The sequence below is a fragment of the Ostreococcus tauri genome (genome assembly GCF_000214015.3).
Source record: "Ostreococcus tauri WGS project CAID00000000 data, contig chromosome 08, whole genome shotgun sequence".
Lineage (NCBI taxonomy): Eukaryota > Viridiplantae > Chlorophyta > Mamiellophyceae > Mamiellales > Bathycoccaceae > Ostreococcus > Ostreococcus tauri.
In genome coordinates this window covers 442773-460398 of record NC_014433.2, presented here as the reverse complement: position 1 = coordinate 460398, position 17626 = coordinate 442773, and the positions used below count along the sequence as shown (strand labels likewise).

The 17626-nt window shown below is 58.7% G+C and overlaps 11 protein-coding genes across 11 annotated transcripts; 5 read left to right on the top strand and 6 right to left on the bottom strand.

Moving 5' to 3' along the window:
- Positions 1-557: 557 nt before the first annotated feature.
- Positions 558-863, top strand: OT_ostta08g02680 (Ribonucleoprotein LSM domain,eukaryotic/archaea-type; the record flags this gene model as incomplete). The annotated part of the gene is made up of 1 exon (XM_022983602.1): positions 558-863. The coding sequence occupies one exon, from the start codon at positions 558-560 to the stop codon at positions 861-863; it is 306 nt and encodes a 101-aa protein (XP_022841005.1).
- Positions 864-1019: 156 nt separating this feature from the next.
- OT_ostta08g02670 (Quinonprotein alcohol dehydrogenase-like superfamily) lies at positions 1020-5018 on the bottom strand (the record flags this gene model as incomplete). Its single annotated transcript, XM_003080785.1, has 1 exon — positions 1020-5018. One exon carries the CDS (start codon positions 5016-5018, stop codon positions 1020-1022), a length of 3999 nt encoding a protein of 1332 aa, XP_003080833.1.
- Positions 5019-5134: 116 nt separating this feature from the next.
- On the bottom strand, positions 5135-6502 carry OT_ostta08g02660 (Pyridoxal phosphate-dependent transferase, major region, subdomain 2; the record flags this gene model as incomplete). The annotated part of the gene is made up of 1 exon (XM_022983601.1): positions 5135-6502. One exon carries the CDS (start codon positions 6500-6502, stop codon positions 5135-5137), a length of 1368 nt encoding a protein of 455 aa, XP_022841004.1.
- Positions 6503-6587: 85 nt separating this feature from the next.
- On the bottom strand, positions 6588-7517 carry OT_ostta08g02650 (NUDIX hydrolase, conserved site; the record flags this gene model as incomplete). The annotated part of the gene is made up of 1 exon (XM_003080783.2): positions 6588-7517. One exon carries the CDS (start codon positions 7515-7517, stop codon positions 6588-6590), a length of 930 nt encoding a protein of 309 aa, XP_003080831.2.
- Positions 7518-7942: 425 nt separating this feature from the next.
- Positions 7943-10114, top strand: OT_ostta08g02640 (RmlC-like jelly roll fold; the record flags this gene model as incomplete). The annotated part of the gene is made up of 1 exon (XM_022983600.1): positions 7943-10114. The coding sequence occupies one exon, from the start codon at positions 7943-7945 to the stop codon at positions 10112-10114; it is 2172 nt and encodes a 723-aa protein (XP_022841003.1).
- A 57-nt stretch (positions 10115-10171) lies between these two features.
- On the bottom strand, positions 10172-11290 carry OT_ostta08g02630 (Aromatic amino acid beta-eliminating lyase/threonine aldolase; the record flags this gene model as incomplete). The annotated part of the gene is made up of 1 exon (XM_003080781.2): positions 10172-11290. The coding sequence occupies one exon, from the start codon at positions 11288-11290 to the stop codon at positions 10172-10174; it is 1119 nt and encodes a 372-aa protein (XP_003080829.2).
- Positions 11291-11393: 103 nt separating this feature from the next.
- OT_ostta08g02620 (F-box domain) lies at positions 11394-12170 on the top strand (the record flags this gene model as incomplete). Its single annotated transcript, XM_003080780.2, has 1 exon — positions 11394-12170. One exon carries the CDS (start codon positions 11394-11396, stop codon positions 12168-12170), a length of 777 nt encoding a protein of 258 aa, XP_003080828.2.
- Positions 12171-12199: 29 nt separating this feature from the next.
- OT_ostta08g02610 (Integrase-like, catalytic core) lies at positions 12200-13867 on the bottom strand (the record flags this gene model as incomplete). Its single annotated transcript, XM_003080779.2, has 1 exon — positions 12200-13867. The coding sequence occupies one exon, from the start codon at positions 13865-13867 to the stop codon at positions 12200-12202; it is 1668 nt and encodes a 555-aa protein (XP_003080827.2).
- A 383-nt stretch (positions 13868-14250) lies between these two features.
- Positions 14251-15843, top strand: OT_ostta08g02600 (Chaperone tailless complex polypeptide 1 (TCP-1); the record flags this gene model as incomplete). Its single annotated transcript, XM_003080778.2, has 1 exon — positions 14251-15843. One exon carries the CDS (start codon positions 14251-14253, stop codon positions 15841-15843), a length of 1593 nt encoding a protein of 530 aa, XP_003080826.2.
- A 95-nt stretch (positions 15844-15938) lies between these two features.
- OT_ostta08g02590 (Diacylglycerol acyltransferase) lies at positions 15939-16979 on the bottom strand (the record flags this gene model as incomplete). The annotated part of the gene is made up of 1 exon (XM_022983599.1): positions 15939-16979. The coding sequence occupies one exon, from the start codon at positions 16977-16979 to the stop codon at positions 15939-15941; it is 1041 nt and encodes a 346-aa protein (XP_022841002.1).
- Positions 16980-17080: 101 nt separating this feature from the next.
- OT_ostta08g02580 (Mediator complex, subunit Med10) lies at positions 17081-17556 on the top strand (the record flags this gene model as incomplete). Its single annotated transcript, XM_022983598.1, has 2 exons — positions 17081-17365; positions 17458-17556. The coding sequence occupies 2 exons, from the start codon at positions 17081-17083 to the stop codon at positions 17554-17556; spliced, it is 384 nt and encodes a 127-aa protein (XP_022841001.1).
- Positions 17557-17626: the final 70 nt, after the last annotated feature.

Here is a 17626-nt window from a genome sequence, read left to right as displayed (position 1 = left end):
CCGCGCCCGACCGCGCCCGACCGCCCCCCCCCGTCGGCGTCGGCGCGCTCACAAACCTCGTTCGCTCAGCGCGCGCACCCCCGACCCCGCGACGGCGTCGACGAGCGCGTTCCACTGCCGTCGCCCGTCCCGCGTCGCCGTCCGTCGAGCCATCGCCATCCATCCCGCGCGCGCGCCCTCGCGGTCGTCCGCCTCGCGCCCGTCCTCGCGCGCGGCGTCGCGATCGTCGATTAAACCCCGTCGCGCGCGCGCGAGATCGCGTCGAAGCGCGACCGGGGCGACGGCGGCGACGGCGACGCCGAGGACGAAGCCGACGGCGCGCGCGCGACGGGCGAGCGACATCGCGCGCGACGGGCGACGAACGACCGACCGACGGGCGACGAACGAACGACCGACGACGACGACGACGACGACGACGACGACGACGACGACGACGCGCGCGACGATGGATGCGCGCGAGCGACGACGCATTCGTGTCGACGTTTCGAGAGTCCTGACTCGTGAAAGCGTGTGATTCAATCCCCTCGACGTCGTCACACGCGCGCGAGACGCGGGCGATGGCGCCCAAGGACACCGTCCTCGATCTCGCGCGATGCATCGATCGCGGGGTGCGGGTGAAGCTCAGCGGTGGACGCGAGGTCACGGGGACGCTCAAGGGGTACGATCAATTGTTAAACTTGGTTCTCGACGACGCGATCGAGCACGTGCGAGATCCGGAGGATGCGATGCGGATCACGGCGGTGACGCGACGGTTAGGGTTGATGGTGTGTCGAGGGACGAGCGTCATGGTGGTCTCCGCGTTGGATGGGTGCGATGAGATCAGTAATCCGTTCTTGGGAGAGGGGGGGGGGGCGGTTTTGTGATTTTGTGATTTCGGGTCGCGGGCGGGCGCGCGCGTCGCGGACGCGCGGACGGCGGGTGGGCGGACGGCGGGCGCGTGGGCGCGGCGTCGTCGAGGTAGCTTTTGGAATGATTGGAGTGATGATATCGTAGAGAGAGATGCGCTCGCGCGTGGTTGTTTATATTTCCTTCGACTCGACGCGCGCGGCGCCTCGGCGGAACTTTGCGGCGCGCGAGCCGGAACGCGCGGCGCGCGCCTTCTCTTCCTCCTCCTTGGTGGGTGGAAGCGGCGCCCACGTCGCGAATGACCACGGTTTACGCGTGAGTGACTTTTCGATCTCTTGCGCCGCGGTCTCGTCCTTGCGAGCTTTGTTGAGGAAGAGGGGCGCGCGCGCGGTTTCGTCGCGCGTTTCGAGCAACTCGAGCGCCTCCTTCACCGCGCGGTCGAGCTGTGGATCCGCACCACGCGCGTGATCGGCGGGAGAGACGCGAACTTCAACGTCAGGAACGACCCCTCTGTTTTCTACCGAATTCGTTCGCGGATTGTTCAACTCGTTCACGAGCAATACGTTTTGCGACGGAAGGCTCAACTCTGACCCGTCGATGAGGTCTCCGGAACCATTTATCGAGAGCAAACCTCCCCACGTGCGCGTGCCGACGACGCGTCCTAAACCAAGATTTCTGAATGACTCCGCCATGAGTTCTGCGTCGGAGCCCGTGCGCTCATCGACGAGCATGACGAGCGGACCCGGCGTGTTCTGCGGGTAAACCTGAAGCTCCCCGCGGCGAGGAATGTCCCAAGCCAACGCGCGCTGCGACAACTTCGACAGCAACAACTCGCTGATGTGTCCGCCCGTGTTTCCACGTAAATCGAGAATTAAACTACCCTTGCGTACTTCGCACGCGTAATGACGCCAAAATTCGGAGTAACCCGTGCGCTCCATGTCGGGCACATGCAAGTACCCGACGAGTCCATCACTCTTCGTGTGAACGCGAGATGTTCTCTTCTGAATCATATCCCGATACCGCGCGTCGACTTCGGAGTGCATCGCTCGCACGCGCACAGGAACAACGTCGCCTTTCTTTGGCGCGCCGTCGTTCTTCTTATTCGTGCTCTTCTTCTTTCCATTCTTCCCCAAGACGAGTTTGTCGAGCGCCTCTTCGATGGGCCCGCCGTCGCTGTCAATTTTCACCATGAGCAGAACTTCGGCGCCGCCCTTCTCGATCAACAACGACGCCGGAGGTATATCCTCGGTTAGAGGAATACGATCGATCGAGAGCAAGATGTCTCCCTCGTTGATGTTCACGCCCGGCTTGCTCAAGACACCGCCGCGCGCGTCGTCCCAGCTATCTCCCTTGACAATATTCATTATTCGATATCCACCCGATTTTGCGTCCCATATGAAGTCAGCGCCGAGGTAACCAGCGGAGTGTCGACGTGCCGAACGTCCTGGATCACCCGGCGTGACGGCGACGTGCGAGCATCCAAGTCTGGCGGTCATCTCTCGCAGCAAGTCCGCGAACTCGGTCCTTGTGCTCACCTTTGGCAAAAGCTTTTCGTATTCTTCCAAAACTTGTTCCCAGTCAACGCCGTTCATGTCTTCATCGTAAAAGTCATCACGAAGTCGACGATAGACCTCACCGAGCATTTGCGCCCACTCTCTTTGCGGGTCCACGAGAACGCGGATTCGACCATCAAGGTTGACCAATCCCGTCCTGCGGTCGCACAGCTGCTGATCCAACTCTTCACTGTCGCTTCCCTCCTCCTCGGGGCGCACCCCCGCCTTGTACACGCGAAGTTCTAGGTAACCTCCTGAATCGCGTTCCACTGCCATGCACTTACGATCCATGGAAAGCGATACTTCGCTCACACCGCCGTGAATCAAAATACTTCGGCGCAAGTCTCGAATGCTGTATGAGATCAACGAGCCAAGACCTTCATCATCTTCGTCGGAGGAGTAGTCCACACCGACCCCTCCGGGAGCGCCCCGGCTCGGAGGATACTCAACAACCATAAATCTACCATCTTCGAGGCCGCAGAGGGAGCCGTATCTGGAAATGGGCATCGGCAACGCGATAACTCTGTCGGTCAAACCGTCGACATCAATCTCAATCGGTGGAGGCGCGTCATCAGAGTGATTCGAAGGCGCGTAATCATCATCGCTCTCATCTTCGCTCCGCATCTCGTCATCTTCCTCGTCTCCGTCGTCCGTTTCCCAATCGTCTTCGTCCTCTTCACCCTTCGAGCTGGACTTCTTCTTGGACGTCCACTTGTTCTTGGCGCCACTCGTCTTTTCGTTTCGAGGCATGCTCTCTGATTCAGAGTCGTAATCGGAGCCCGAGGAAGACTCCGTATCGTAAGGAGGTCTCAATTCTTTCAACAACGGGTTTCGCACGTCCTTCTGCAATATGATCAAGTGCGGCCGCTCGACGTGTGGGAAAGCCAGACCAAAAGTGGCCGCGTCGTACACGGGCTCGAGTTCGCGGGAACCCAAAAAGTACAAATACTTGCCGTCGGGATCCCAAGCCGGAGAATGATCACCTAAGACCGGTCTCGTAGCGTCGAAGACCTTACCATTTCGAACGTCCAGGATGCGGATGCAAGACCTGTCGTTGTTCATGTAGTGCGTGTACGCGAGCCAGTTGCCACACGGACTCCACGTCAAGTCATCAATTCCACCCCCTTCGCTCGACGAATCAGCCGTTCTCATCTCGCCGTTTTCAACGTTGATTATCAACAAAGAGTCTCTATGATTCACAACCGCGACAAGCGGTGCCTCAGGACTCGGGACAAGGATTTCCACTCGTCCAAGCAGACCATGGTGCAAACCAAGTCGCTTGGCTGGCCGGTCCGCCTCTTCCCAGTGCAACTCAATGTCATCTTCACCACTCGCGTCCGAGACGTAAACCAAACGTTCTCCGTCAAATAAATAAGATCCTAATCTCACGCGGGCCTGACTTTTTCGTGCGAGCCTGCTGAGCGGCTCCACGACTTTCCCCTTGGGAGTCTTTTGTATCGTCGCCGGAGGATAGCTCAACACCGGGCCATCCCAAATACCCATCGTGAAAGGTTGCCCACGAACGATCGTCATAACGGTCAAGCCTTCTGGATGCAGATCCCAATTTTCGAGCCAGTCTTCGGCGTAGACGAAACGCTTTGAAAGCTGCGTTCGAGGGCCCACCCACTTGACCGCTAACTTCTCGGCGTCCTTGTTCCCATCCTTGAAGTGAATCTCGCCGCCCACCGTCCACGACAGTTTCGGTTCGAGTGTCGTGTCGACGCTCAGAGAACGAGCCGGTAAGACTGTTTCGTCCGTCACGCTCGTCACATCGCTCAATGTCGCCGTATTCTCGCCGATTTCAACTCGAGCGTGGTACACGTTGACGTTGCCGTTCACCTCCATGGTGAATACAATGTGCTCGTCGTTCAACCATCGTGCGTTCCCGAAGTTCCCCGTGAGCTCATCGAAGCTATCGATTCGAACCAACTTATCGACGGAGCCGATCCAAATCTCTCCGCCCGCGCCACCCGCATACCCTCTCCAGTGCGCGGTGCCCGGATCCTCTGTGTTCCTCCCCACGAGCGCCAACTCTTTCCCATTCACCGTTCTCACGTCCAAATCCTGCCCTGGACCGATACCCAATCGCATTGGTGCCCCAGCTTCAATGTTCACAACCCAAAACTCCTCCCCGCTCGGCTCCGCGCTCGCCCCGCTCGACGTGAAGTACACGCGCTTGCCGTCCTCGGAGAAGCAGCACGCGCGCGCGTACGACGCCCCCATGTGCGTCAACTGCTTCATCGGTCCACCGTCCGAGTCCACGACGTATATCTCCACGTACCCATCCTCCACGCACGAGAACGCGACCTTGGAGCCGTCTGGGGAGACCACCGGTCGTTGACACGCGCCGTGCGCCTGCGTCAACCTTCTCGCCGTTGCGCTTCGCCCCTCCGAGCCGTCCAATCGCGCCGCGTACACGTCGTCCTCGCACACAAAGTACACCTCGTTACCTTTGATCGCGGGCCATCTGTAATAGCCAATCTCACTCGTCGAACGCGCGTCGACGTCGAGAATGAGCGGAGCCGCCGCGCGAGCGCTCGAGGCGCGAGGACGAGCTCTTTGGGCGCTCGTCAACGCTCTCGAGGGGCGACGCGCGGCGCGGAAGCGCGCTGGAGGCATCACGTGTGACGTACGAGCAAGCACCTGCGCGCGTATTGCCATAGACGCGCGACACAGTGAGGACTCGATTGTGAACGCGCGGGGTAAGCCGGCGGCGCAGCGGCGACGATGAGACGTTACATTTTGCTAGCTTTCAGGGCGGCCTCGATGCGGTGCACCGCGACTTGGAGTGTATCGCGGTCGACGGCGGCGAAACACATCCGAAACCAACCCGGCTCGTTCATGGCGCAGTCCGCGCCAGGGGTGAGGACAACTTTGGCGACATCGTAAACGTGCTGCCAGAGCTTCTTTTCGTCCTCCCACGTGGGTGAGGATGGAAGAAAATTCCGGAGCGAGAACCACACGAACATTCCAGCGTCCGGTTGAACGAATTGCGCTGGGACGCTCAGGAAATGATCGAGACTGGCGAACTGAGCCGCCAGCGCATGGGAGTTCATGACAATGAAATTGGGAATGAAGTCGTCGTCGTTGAGGACAGTCGCCAACGCATGTTGCATCGGTCCAGGTATAGCACAGAAATACGATACGTTGTCCAATGCGCGATGCACGGCGGCGTTACGTGTCCAGAGCACGCCGACTCGATACCCACTCGCACAAAAATCCTTGGATAGCCCATAAATTACGTGAACGCGTTCTGCCATTGCTAGCACGCGCTCTTCTTCTTCTAATTCCGCGCAAATTTTACGATCCAAAATAGCCATGGAGCCCCACATGCCGCTGTGCATACCTGGCGTACGATGATCGCCCGCTTTGCGTCCGTTTCGCATCGAATGTCTTTGTAAGAACTCATCTGTCAAGCAGCTTCCAAACGAAGACGCCGCATAAATTTCATCTGAAATGACATGAAGACCTTTGCTGGTCGCCCACTCGATCGTATCCATTACGCTCTCTTTGTCGAAAATCACTCCCGTGGGATTTCCAGGATTACAGAGTAAAATTGCCTTACATCTAGGCGTTACCACAGCTTCGTAGTCCGCAGGCGTTGGCAGCGACGTCAGTTTCTCGGCGTAGACGGGAACGACATCGATCCCCATGCGCGCCCTCAAATCGTTTGGAAAGGCTGGATAATATGGCGCTGGAATGATTATTGCGTCACCTTCGTCGCACAGACAAAAGCACAGGTTCTCGATCAGCGCACCTGCGCCACTCGACACGACCAAGTCCTCAGCACGACAGGCAAGTTTTTCAGTTGCCCAGCGGGAATTGATGTGTCCAGCAAACGCCTCCTTCAGCTCTCGAGAACCTTTCATGTCATCGTACATCGCGCTTGTCGACGACGATGGGCTCTCGACGAATGCTCTGTTAACTCTTTCATGCATCTCGTCCATACAGAGAACATTCTGAGCAACAGCGAGGTTCACGAACCCCTCCGGGTTCGCCTTCGCGTCGTACGCGTCGGAGAACGTGGCGACGAAGGCGTCAAAGTATGAGAACGGTCTCGCCTGCGCGCGCGTCCCGCGAGCGCTGAGCTTGGACGCGCACATGGCGAGTTATGAGGCGAGGTGCGCGCGCGAGTTCAGAGTCGTCGTCGCAACAACTTTGGATTAAAAACACGCTATCGTACAAAGTTCACCCGCGAACGAAGGGACGCATGATGGCAGGTTTGTCGAACCTAAAGCCGTCGAGCGCAGCGAAAGGGACGTATGGCTCGGTGTCGTCCTCGTCGGGTTCGTCATCTGCCTCCGGAGCGGATGCCAGGAGTTCATTCTCGAGCTCTTGCAACGACATGGCTTTCGCACGACCGGCCGCCGGGGACTCGGGCGCGATGACCACGTTTGTTTTCGGCTTCGGGTGCGCTTTTCTCTTCTTCCTGACCCACTCGACGATGGTGCGTAACACCGGGAGGACACTACCATACTTGCTCTTCAGCGTCTGACCGCCCCGCTCGAAGATGGAGATGGGATTCCACACGATATCTCCAATCTCCTTCCGAGTGTGCGTCAGAAATTTCGTGTCCTCGGAGATCCCCTGAATGATAAAGAGCGTGTTCTTCTGCGTGAACTCGTCGGCGCCGCGCTTTCGATAGAAGACTACCTTGTCCTCTGGGATTATGAAGTTCCGAATGTCCACCCCGATTTCCTCCTCCACCTCTCTCGCTGCGCACTCCTCCTCCGTCTCGTTCGCGTCCGCCTTACCCTTTGGAAACCCTAAAGACTTACTATGCTTCCCCCACCCCTTCACCATGAGACACTTGTCCATCGTCGGGTTCAGAAGCACCGCCCCGCACGTCGGGATTGAAAACTTATACGCCTTGAACTCCTTCACGTTATTGTCGAACCCCTTCAGTTTCGGCTTTAATATCTCCACGCTCGAGAACATCTCTTTCGCGAACGCCTCGAACGTCTTCGCCGGTAACTTGGTATCTCGCTCTCTCGAAAAGTCCTCGTAGTACCAGTGCGCCTGCTCCACCAAGAAGAATAATCGATTATTGTCCGCGATCTCCTCCGGCGGGGCGTTCAGGACGAACCTCGCCGCGAGTTCCAGCGTGCACACCCGCATTCTAGCGCTCACCGACGACGTCGACGCGGCGTTCGTGTTTCCCACGGCGTCTTGAGAGACTTCGAGATTTCGATCGTCGTCGTCCGCATCGCCGTCGATCGAGCTCGCGTTCGATCCGTTCTTCGTTCGCTTCCGTCCCATCGGCGACGGGTGTTTTCCTCTCCCCGCGCGCGCGTCGTCACCGATCGTAGTCGAGTTTGTCGAGCGTCAAGACGTGACGCGAGGGCGGATTTCATCGATCGATTAAAAACGACGAGCGACGCGTGCGTCCTCTTCACACGCTCGCGCTCGGCGGTTCATCGAGCGCGCGGGCGGACGGGAGACGAAAAACCGCGCGTCGCGTCACCGCTCGCGCGCGCGCGGTTTCGAAGACCTAAACGGGAGAGAGACGCGCGGTAAGGGACGCAGAGGGTTGAAATCTATCCATGTCGGCGGCTCACAAAGTTCGACGTTTTGTCGTCACGTACGACGTCGAGGCGGAGACCGAGTTGGAGGCTCGGCGAATCGTCGATGCGCTGTGCTTGGAACAGACGATCGAGCTCCCGGAGGCTTTGGCGCCGCCGGGGACGTGGATCAACGAGCACGTCGTGGCGAAGACGCTCGAGTTGGCGCGGGTGAGCGAGCTCGGTTGGCGCGGACGGTATCGAGCGCGAGTGGCGTTCTCCGACGATGTCGCGGGTGCAGAGTTAACGCAGTTGATAAATGCTATATTTGGGAACACGAGCATTAAGGAGCGGGTGATGGTGCGAGACGTAGAGTTTTCGGAAGAGATGCAGAGCGGGTTCGGAGGGCCGCGGTTCGGCGCCAAAGGGTTGCGGAAGCTTCTCGGCGTCGAGCGCGGACCGCTAGTGATGACGGCGCTCAAGCCGATGGGAACGCCGAGTGATAAGTTGGCGGAGATGGCTTATGCGTTCGCAAAGGGTGGGATCGATATCATCAAGGATGATCACGGCTTGGCGAATCAGCGCTACGCGCCGTATGAGGAGCGCGTTCGGGCGTGCGCAGCGGCAGTCAAGAGGGCGAACGAGGAGACTGGACGGAAGTGCATCTACGCTCCGTGCATCAACGCTCCGGCGCATTTGGTGGTTCAGCGCGCCAAGTTCGCCAAAGCGGCGGGTGCGGGAGCGGTGCTGATGATCCCAGGTATCACAGGTTTAGACAGCATGCGAGCGTTGGCAGAGGATCCGGATTTTGGTCTTCCCATCATCGCCCATCCCGCCATCCTCGGCGCGATGTTGGGAGGTGGGACCGAAGATGTGTGTCGTGGATTCTCGCACGAGGTCTTACTCGGGCTGCTTCCGCGCTTGGCGGGCGCGGACGCCACCATTTTTCCCAACTTTGGCGGACGCTTCGGTTTCAGCATCGACGAGTGCAAGGACATTGCGCGCGGTTGTCGTCGATTGATGGGACATCATGAGAGCATCTTGCCGAGTCCCGGCGGCGGTATGACCCTAGATAAAGTGAAAGTCATGATGGAAACGTACGGTCAAGACGTGCTGCTCCTCGTGGGCGGCTCGCTTTACAGCCACAGCTCGGATTTGACCGCCAATGCGCGGCACATTCTTTCCATGGCTGGCCGTACTGACACGTACGGGCCGAGTGAAAATGGCCATTATACACCGTCAAGGTACAATCACAACGGAAATTATACACCGATGACTGGGTTACGGCCAAAGTTGAGACTCGTCGACGAGAGTGCGACCGCACAGAGCCCCTACCCGACAACTCCGCACAATGCGTACCCATCGGCGCCGCCGTCAACGCCGTACACCATCAGCCTCGATCCGGAGGCGGTCGCGCAGATGAGCGCGCTCAAGGAGAAGAACAGCGCGCTTGAGTCTAAGGTTGAGGAGCTAACGACGCTAGTGAAGCAGCTAATGGAGGTAGAGTCGAATAGATATCACGGCAACGGGTCAAAGCACGCGTCTCAGGGCCCACTGGAGGGCAATCATAGCAAGGTACTCAACAGGAAGAAGGGCGAATTCCAGTGGGAGCGCGTGCCGCAGGAGATGTATAAGATGGACGGGGCGAGTTTTAAGGAGTGCTCGAGAATCGAACTTATCGGCAAGCGAGGTGAGAGTCCGGTGTTCCACGTGCGATACTTTGAAGTCGCCCCGGGCGGATGGACGACGCTCGAGCACCATCAACACGAACACGTAGTGGTCGTCTTACGAGGCGAGGGTGAGATTCAGCTCGGACTCGAATCCTATCATCTCGCTCATGGTGACGTTGGCTACACTGCTCCCGGTGACACACATCAACTTCGATGTAAGGCGGGCGCAACCGAGCCTTTCGGTTTCATTTGTGTTGTCGCTTCGGATCGCGACAGACCGATTGAGGATGAGCCAGCTGAGCTGTTGAAAATGTGTAAAGTGGCGCACGTGCTGGACGACAACGTTCGCGTTGCACTCGAGACACAAATCAAACACCGCGCCGCCCACAAGGCTGCGCACGGCGCCGTTGCCGAGGGATCGGCCTGCGAATGGAAGCCGGGTATGAAGAAGAAAGCTGAGGAGTCCGTGAGCGCGTGCGAATGGAAGCCGAAGGCAAAGTCGAACGCAGAACCCAAGCCGACGCCGACGCGATACTTCCCTTAGCCTTGCAAATATTCTTTCTTTCACATTTCCTTGCATCATAGTCATTATTACATCGTATTACGTCTCAAGTGCGTCTACTCGTGACATGAGCTTATCGAGCACGTGCGAGCCTCTCGCAAGTTCACTAAGGCTCTCACGAAAGCCGGAGATGAGGCGCTCCACGGCCCTGTCCGTGATTTGATGATGGAACACGACGCGAATGGTGTCCGCACTCGTCGGTAACACCAGTATGCCGTGATTATCCTCGAGTTCAGCCACGAATGTTTCGCAGGTGACACCCGGCGCGGTGATGCGCACGAAAACCATGTTTGAGTCTGGCGTCATGACTTCCAATCCGTTCAACCCCGTGAGCGCACTCGCGAATTTTCGCGCCCGCGCATGATCATCCTTGAGCATGGGAAATACTTCAGTCATGGCTTCGAGCGCGGCGGCGGCTAAAACACCGACTTGTCGCATCGATCCTCCCAGCGCTTTGCGCAAACGCTTCGCCTTTCGCACGAACTCGGTTTCACCGAGCAACACGCTTCCGACCGGCGCCCCGATGGCTTTGCTCAGGCACACGCTCGCAGAGTCACATCCCTCGAGGATTTCTTCCGTCGGGATGCCAGACGACACGATTGCGTTCCAAATTCGCGCGCCATCCATGTGCAACCTGACCCCTCTCGACTTGCACAGCGCCGACACCTCGCGAACGTACTCTCGACTCAAAACCTTCCCCCCGCACTTATTCTGCGTATTCTCCAGACAAACAACCTTCGTCACCGGAAAGTGATCGTCTCCCACGGCCCGAATCGCGCCCTTAATGTCCTCGATTGCGATCGTCCCATCGTCTCGATTCGCCAACGTTCTTGAGTGCACCCCCATCAGCGATGACATCCCACCCTGTTCGTACAGATGCACGTGCGACTTATCCCCACAAATGCACTCGCTCCCACGCTCGTCGCAATGCGTCGCGACCGCGAGTAAGTTCGCCATCGTCCCGCTCGGCGTGTACACCGCGGACTCGAATCCGAAACGCTTCGCCATCGCTCGCTCCAGCGCCTTCACCGTCGCGTCGTCGCCCAAGACGTCGTCCCCGACCACCGCGTCCGCCATCGCTCGGCGCATATTCGCGGTCGGCTTGGTCACCGTGTCGCTCCGAGCGTCGACGACGCCATCGCTCAGTGTTTTCATCATCTTTGCGGCGTCGCACGGTGACGCATCGAGCCGATTGCGTGCACAGTGCGCACTCCAGAGCTCGACGCGTCGTCACGATGAGGTTCTCTCGAGTCGCCGGGGCATGATCGATACGTTCGGTGGCGATGGATCGTTCCTCGAGCGCGAAATCCTGAACAGCTTGACGCACAGCGATCGGGCGCGAGCGACGCAGGCGATGAGAGAATTGGAATTTCTTCTTGGTTCTCATCGCAGACACTTGAGCCTCGATGGAACGTACCAAGACGGGAAGCAGACGAATCGGGAGATCGCGCGAGCGATTCAAGAAGCGATAGTGACGTACGGAAGTGATGGTGACGTTGGAAAGTGGGCGCCGGCGATCGCGTTGATGAGCTTGGTGAAGACTTCGGCGAGAGCGCTGCCGCGCGAACGGTTCAGACAGTTGTATACCGCGCTCAAGGAGCGAGTCATCGCTGGCGCACGGTCGCGCAAACGAGGGATAGAGATCTGGACAACGCAGTTCGAAGATCTCCCAGTGGATGTGCTGAGCCATATCGTGCGACAATGCGACATGCGAACGCGGTCGATGGCGGCGTGTACGTCGAGGGCGCTTCGGGATGCCGTGTCGCGGACGCCGGTACACTGGAAGGACGCAAAACGGTTGGAGTTATCGACATTTCCCAGAGTGAGGTGCGCAGTGTGTCGAGAATACATGTGGAATGACGATCCTCGTTATACGACGTGTTTCGAGAGCCGCAATCACGAGTGGTTTACGAGCGAAAGGACTTGGATGCGCGACTTGGAGAAGCGCATGTCCTTGTCAGACCCGGCGGCTTCGGACTCCTCTTCAGACGAGGATGGATTGGGGACCAGGTTTTGGAGGTCTCCGAAGATTGACTAGCGATAGATATGTAATGTTACATAGCGATTCTAGAGAGCCATCTTTGCGTTGAGCGAGTCAAGCAAGTCGACGGCTGGCGCGACTTTCTGCTCAACGGAGCGTCTGTCATACGTCGATTTTTGCATCTGGAGCGAGTGACCCATGTAAATCGCGAGCGCCTCGAGCTGTCGCTCGGAGGCATCTGTACCGCGCAAGTGAGTCACGACCATGTCGCGAATCAAGTGCGGATTCGTGCGCTTGCCCGTGAGTCGCATCGATGCTGAGGTGAAAAGTCTGTAAATGCCTTGACCGTCAAACGGTTCGCCGTTCTTACGGGTGAAAAGAAAGTCGTGCTTCGGATTGAGCTCTCTTCTGTGCGTCTCGATGAAACACTCAAGAGTTGAATAGAGATGCGGTGAGATCACTAGCGGCGGGCGAACGCCGTAATCCTTCCCAGTCTTGTAATCATTTGGACCGTGTCGAATGACCCACTTGTCGCCCTCCTTGAAGAGTGTCTTCCCAATGCGAAGTTCACGCAGAGTCCGCTGACGATCTGGAACGCACGACAGTATGCCAAAAATCAAATACTTTTGAACGCTCCACGCGACGGCGCTCGCCGAGCGCTTATATCCCGCATAATTCTTCGGCGAGCACTCAAGCTTGAGCTTTTGCACGAGGGTGAGATATTCATCCCACTCGAGCCACTTCAGTCGTTCGTCGCTCACGCTCGGTGCCTTGGCCGCTCGCGACTTGGCGTCCTTGGCCATTCGTCGCAGTTCCTTGATGATCGGTAAATCGTGATAAGGCTTCGCTTCGCCCTCTCCCGGTTGCGCCTTGCTCAAATTTCCATAGAGAAATTTCACGGCGGCGATGCATGAACGCGTGACGAGCAACTCGTAATTCGCCGATGTATGTCGCTCGTCATTGAGCCAAGTGACGTATTCGAAAGCTGCATCGGCGCTCTCGGCATCGACGGATGGGAAAAGGTCGCGAAGCGTGACCTTTGACTGATCTAAACTGCGTTCGGCGCATAACCAACCGAGCGCGCCGCGCAAGACATCCTCGTACTTCTTCGACGTCACGACCGCGATCGTCCCCTCCTGAGGACCGAGTCTGCGCACCGTCAAAAATCGTCTCAATTCTTTGAACTCTTTCTTCAATCTGTCACCGCATTCGTCTAGAGGTATGCGATAATTTGGCAACACAGGCCTGCGCGTCACGCGCGTCACCCCGGCGCTGAGTCCTGTGCGCATCTTCGTCATCAAGCGATCGCTCGCGGACGCGGAGAGCGGCGATGCCTCCATTGTCTCCGTCGCGATCGCCGAAACGGGCTCGATCACTGCTTCACTCGCGACGCTCGTCTCCGCCTCCGTCTCGACGTCGTCCGTCGCCCGCGCAACCGTCGCCGCGCTCGCCGCGAACCCGCGCGCGTCCGCCCTCGTCCCCGTCAGTGCGCGCTTAAATTCATCCACCAGTTTCATCGGCACCGCCATCGCCCTCGCCTCCTCCGCGCTCAGCCGTAACAAATCGCTCGGCGTGTTGAACCAATTCGCCTCGAGCGTCGCCGCGATGCGCGCGCCCACCTCTCCATCCTTCCGCCCCAGCGCCTCCGCGCACGCGCGCACGAAAGTTTCCAACTCACTCATCACCATTCGTCCCTCCGACGTCGACGCCACCATCGTCGCCGCCCCCCGCGCCGCGCGCCGCCGCGTCGTCATCGCTCGGGGGTACGACGATTCGTGTCGTCACCGGGACCGCGTCCCCGCGATCGTGTGACGTCGCGCGCGATCCCCCACGCGCGCGCGATGAATCGAACGCGATCGATCGACGCCCTCGCGCGCGCCCGCGTCCGTCGCGCGCGCCCGCGTTCGTCGCGCGCGCGTCGGTCGAGCGGACGCGCGAGGGCGACGGTCGGGGTCGTGAAAAGGGCCGCGTGTGACACCACACGGCCGCCATGAGACTTTCACGGGTCGTGAAAAGGTCCGCGTGTGACACCACACGGCCGCCATGAGACTGCGTGGTCAACGCGCGTCGCGCTTGACCGCGCGACGCGACGGCGCGCGCGAGAGAGTCGACGCGAGACGCGCGGGAGCGATCGAACATGTCGGGCGCGAACGCGGGGAACGCGGAGAGCGTGCTGAGCGCGACGGCGAGCGAAGAGAAGGGTGAACACGCGCGCTTGGCATCCTTCGTCGGCGCGATGGCGATCGGTGACTTGGTGAAATCCACGCTCGGGCCGAAAGGCATGGATAAGATTTTGCAGAGCGTGCAAAAGGGACGGCAGGTGACGGTGACGAACGATGGAGCGACGATCTTGAAGTCGATATACGTCGATAACCCGGCGGCGAAGGTTTTGGTGGACATCTCAAAGGCGCAAGACGACGAAGTCGGGGACGGGACGACGTCGGTGGTGGTGTTCGCGAGCGAATTGCTGAGACAGGCGGAGCAGTTGGTGGCGCAGCACGTGCACCCGATGACGATTATTCAGGGGTTTCGAGAGGCGTGCGAGGCGGCGAAGGCGGCGCTGGAGGAGACGGCGCGGGACAACGCCGGAAGCAAGGAAAAGTTTGAGGAGGACCTGATGAACATCGCGAAGACGACGCTGAGCTCGAAGATTCTGACGCACGACAAAGAACACTTTGCGCGATTGGCCGTGGACGCCGTGTTGAGGCTCAAGGGATCGGGCGACTTGGAGATGATTCAGGTCATTCAAAAGCCGGGAGGAAACTTGAAGGACTCATTCCTCGATGAAGGATTCATCTTGGACAAGCGCTTCGGTGTTGGGCAGCCGAAGAGGATCGAGAACGCGAAGATTTTGATCGCGAACACGCCCATGGATACGGATAAGATTAAGATCTACGGCGCGCGCGTGCGAGTCGATTCCATGGCCAAGGTTGCGGACATCGAGCAGGCGGAGAGGGAGAAGATGAAGCGCAAGTGCGAAAAGATCATCGGCTACGGCATCAACTGCTTCATCAACCGACAGTTGATTTACAACTACCCGGAGCAAATATTTACCGAAGCGGGCGTGGCGGCGATCGAGCACGCCGATTTCGATGGTATCGAGCGCTTGGCGCTCGTCACGGGCGGCGACATCTGCTCTACGTTCGACAATCCGGAGGACGTGCAGCTCGGCGGTTGCGACTTGATCGAAGAGATCATGATAGGTGAGGATCGTTTAATCCGATTCAGCGGCGTAGCGAAGGGCGAGGCTTGCACGATCGTGCTTCGTGGTGCGTCTGAACACATCCTGGGCGAGGCGGAACGCTCCTTGCACGACGCGCTGTGCGTGTTGACTTCGACTGTGAAGGACAGCCGAGTGATTTACGGCGGTGGATGCTCGGAGATGATCATGTCCAAGGCTGTGGAAGAGCTCGCCGCGAAGACTCCGGGCAAGAGATCGCTGGCGATGGAATGCTTCGCAAAGGCTTTGCGTGCGATTCCCACCATTATCTGCGACAACGCTGGCTTAGATAGCGCGGATATCGTCTCACAAATGCGAGCCGCTCACGCCGAGGGAGACAAGAAAGCTGGGGTGAACGTTTTGACCGGTGAGGTTGGCGATATGCAACAATGTGGTGTCGTCGAATGCTTCCGCGTCAAGCAACAAGTTTTGCTTTCTGCCACAGAAGCAGCTGAGATGATCATTCGCGTCGATGACATCATCAAGTCCACGCCGCGACAGCGAGAATAGAGTCGTACACGAATAGTGACGAGAGACATTTAAAAATAGTTTCTACGATAAAAGCTCAATCTAACTGCTACTGCTACCGCTACCGCTACTCTACTTTACACCAACTTTGTGCGTTGCGTCGGATACCCCGCGCGGGCCTTGTTTCGCTCAATCATCGCCAGCAGTGCGTCGCAATACTGCTGATGCACCGCCGCAACTTCCTCGCGCGTGGGATTTGGGTTTTGTTTCACCTCAATCGGCGCGCCTACCACGGTCGTGAGCTTTGCCTTGGGAAAGCAGAGCCCCCAGCGATGGATTATGCCAAGCGAGCGAAACGGGAACACAAACTTGTAGCTCAGCCGTTTACGCAGCTCTCTGAACGGTACCCAGTCCGGGCCGGTGGCTAGCGATTCGCCGAATGTGTATACGGGCACGAGCGGCGTCCCGGCCTGCATGGCCACTTTGACAAAGCCGAAACAATTTTTTAGATAAAGTTCCTCTTCGTCGACGTTACCAGTCAACACAACCTCCTGAACCCCACCGACGACGATCAATCCGGTCTCGCCCCTTCCCAACACCTTCTTCATCATTTTCGCCGTGCACGGCACGAATCCCAGCATCGACAACACGTCCTTGATGATCGGAAACACTCGGATTAACAGCTCGTTGATGAAGAACCAAATCCGTCTCGCCCGGAACCTCTTGAGCGCGCGTCCGCTCAAAACGACGTTCCCGACGCATCCCGACGCGAACAACCCGTGCGGATGCGCCGTGAACAAGTACGCCCTCTTCGAGCAGTCCACATCGCAGTCGTCCTCGACGACGAGCTGCCACCCGTTTTCCTCTCCCGTCTCGAGCCAACAGAAGAACCGATGCAGCGCGTTCATCGGCATCGCCACGCCGAGCGCGTAGGACGCGAAGAGATAGCACGCGACGTACGCTCTCAACCACTCGTACCGCCACACCGCGAGCGCGCTCATCACCGGGGAGAGGATCCACGACGTGTAAATCGCGCTCACGCACGAGACACCGAGCAAGCGCTTGAGCGAGCTCCAGGGGACGTCCGCGATCCCTCGCGCCTCTCGCATCTCCCTGCGAACGGCGTCGAACGCTCGGACGTGTTGGCGCCAAAGCGACCCGGGTTCGGGTCGCGACATCGCGCGACGTCCGTCGTCGCACAGTGACGACGCGCGCGCGTTCCTCCCGCGCCCGAGGAGGTTCGCATCGATCGTCACCACGCGACGCTTCGAGTCCCGCGATGTCGGCCCCGACCGCGGCGAACACCCCGCTCGGCGACGCCTTGGAGAAGTCCGTGTGGGAGCTCCATCAGCTGGAGAAGATCTTAGAGCTCGGGGCGCCGAGCGACGACAGGGTGATCGAAAAGGTTGAGGATTTCATGAAGACGCTCCCAAAGCTGCGAGAGGCGAGCGACGCCTCGGGATCGATCGAGATCCCGGTGGACGTCGTGCGCGAGGTGGATCAGGGGAAGAAACCGATGGGGTACATGATCAATCAGATCTTGGCCGCGGGAAGGGCGAACGAGGTGCGAACGACGAGAACGCGGCGCGAGAGCGACCGAGAGCGGACGCGTTAAGAACCCGGGGATTGACCGAGCGCGCGTCGTGAGGTGAACAGGTGGTCAAGGGTAAGGCGAACGTGTACAGGGAGTTCGTGGACGCCCTTGAGGCGAAATTGGGCGAAACTGGGCAGGAGAAGACGGGTGGAGAAACATAGAGAAACATAGAGCGTTGCTGAAGGCATGTGAGATTGATGTACATTTACAAACAGAATCGTGCTTAAGCGA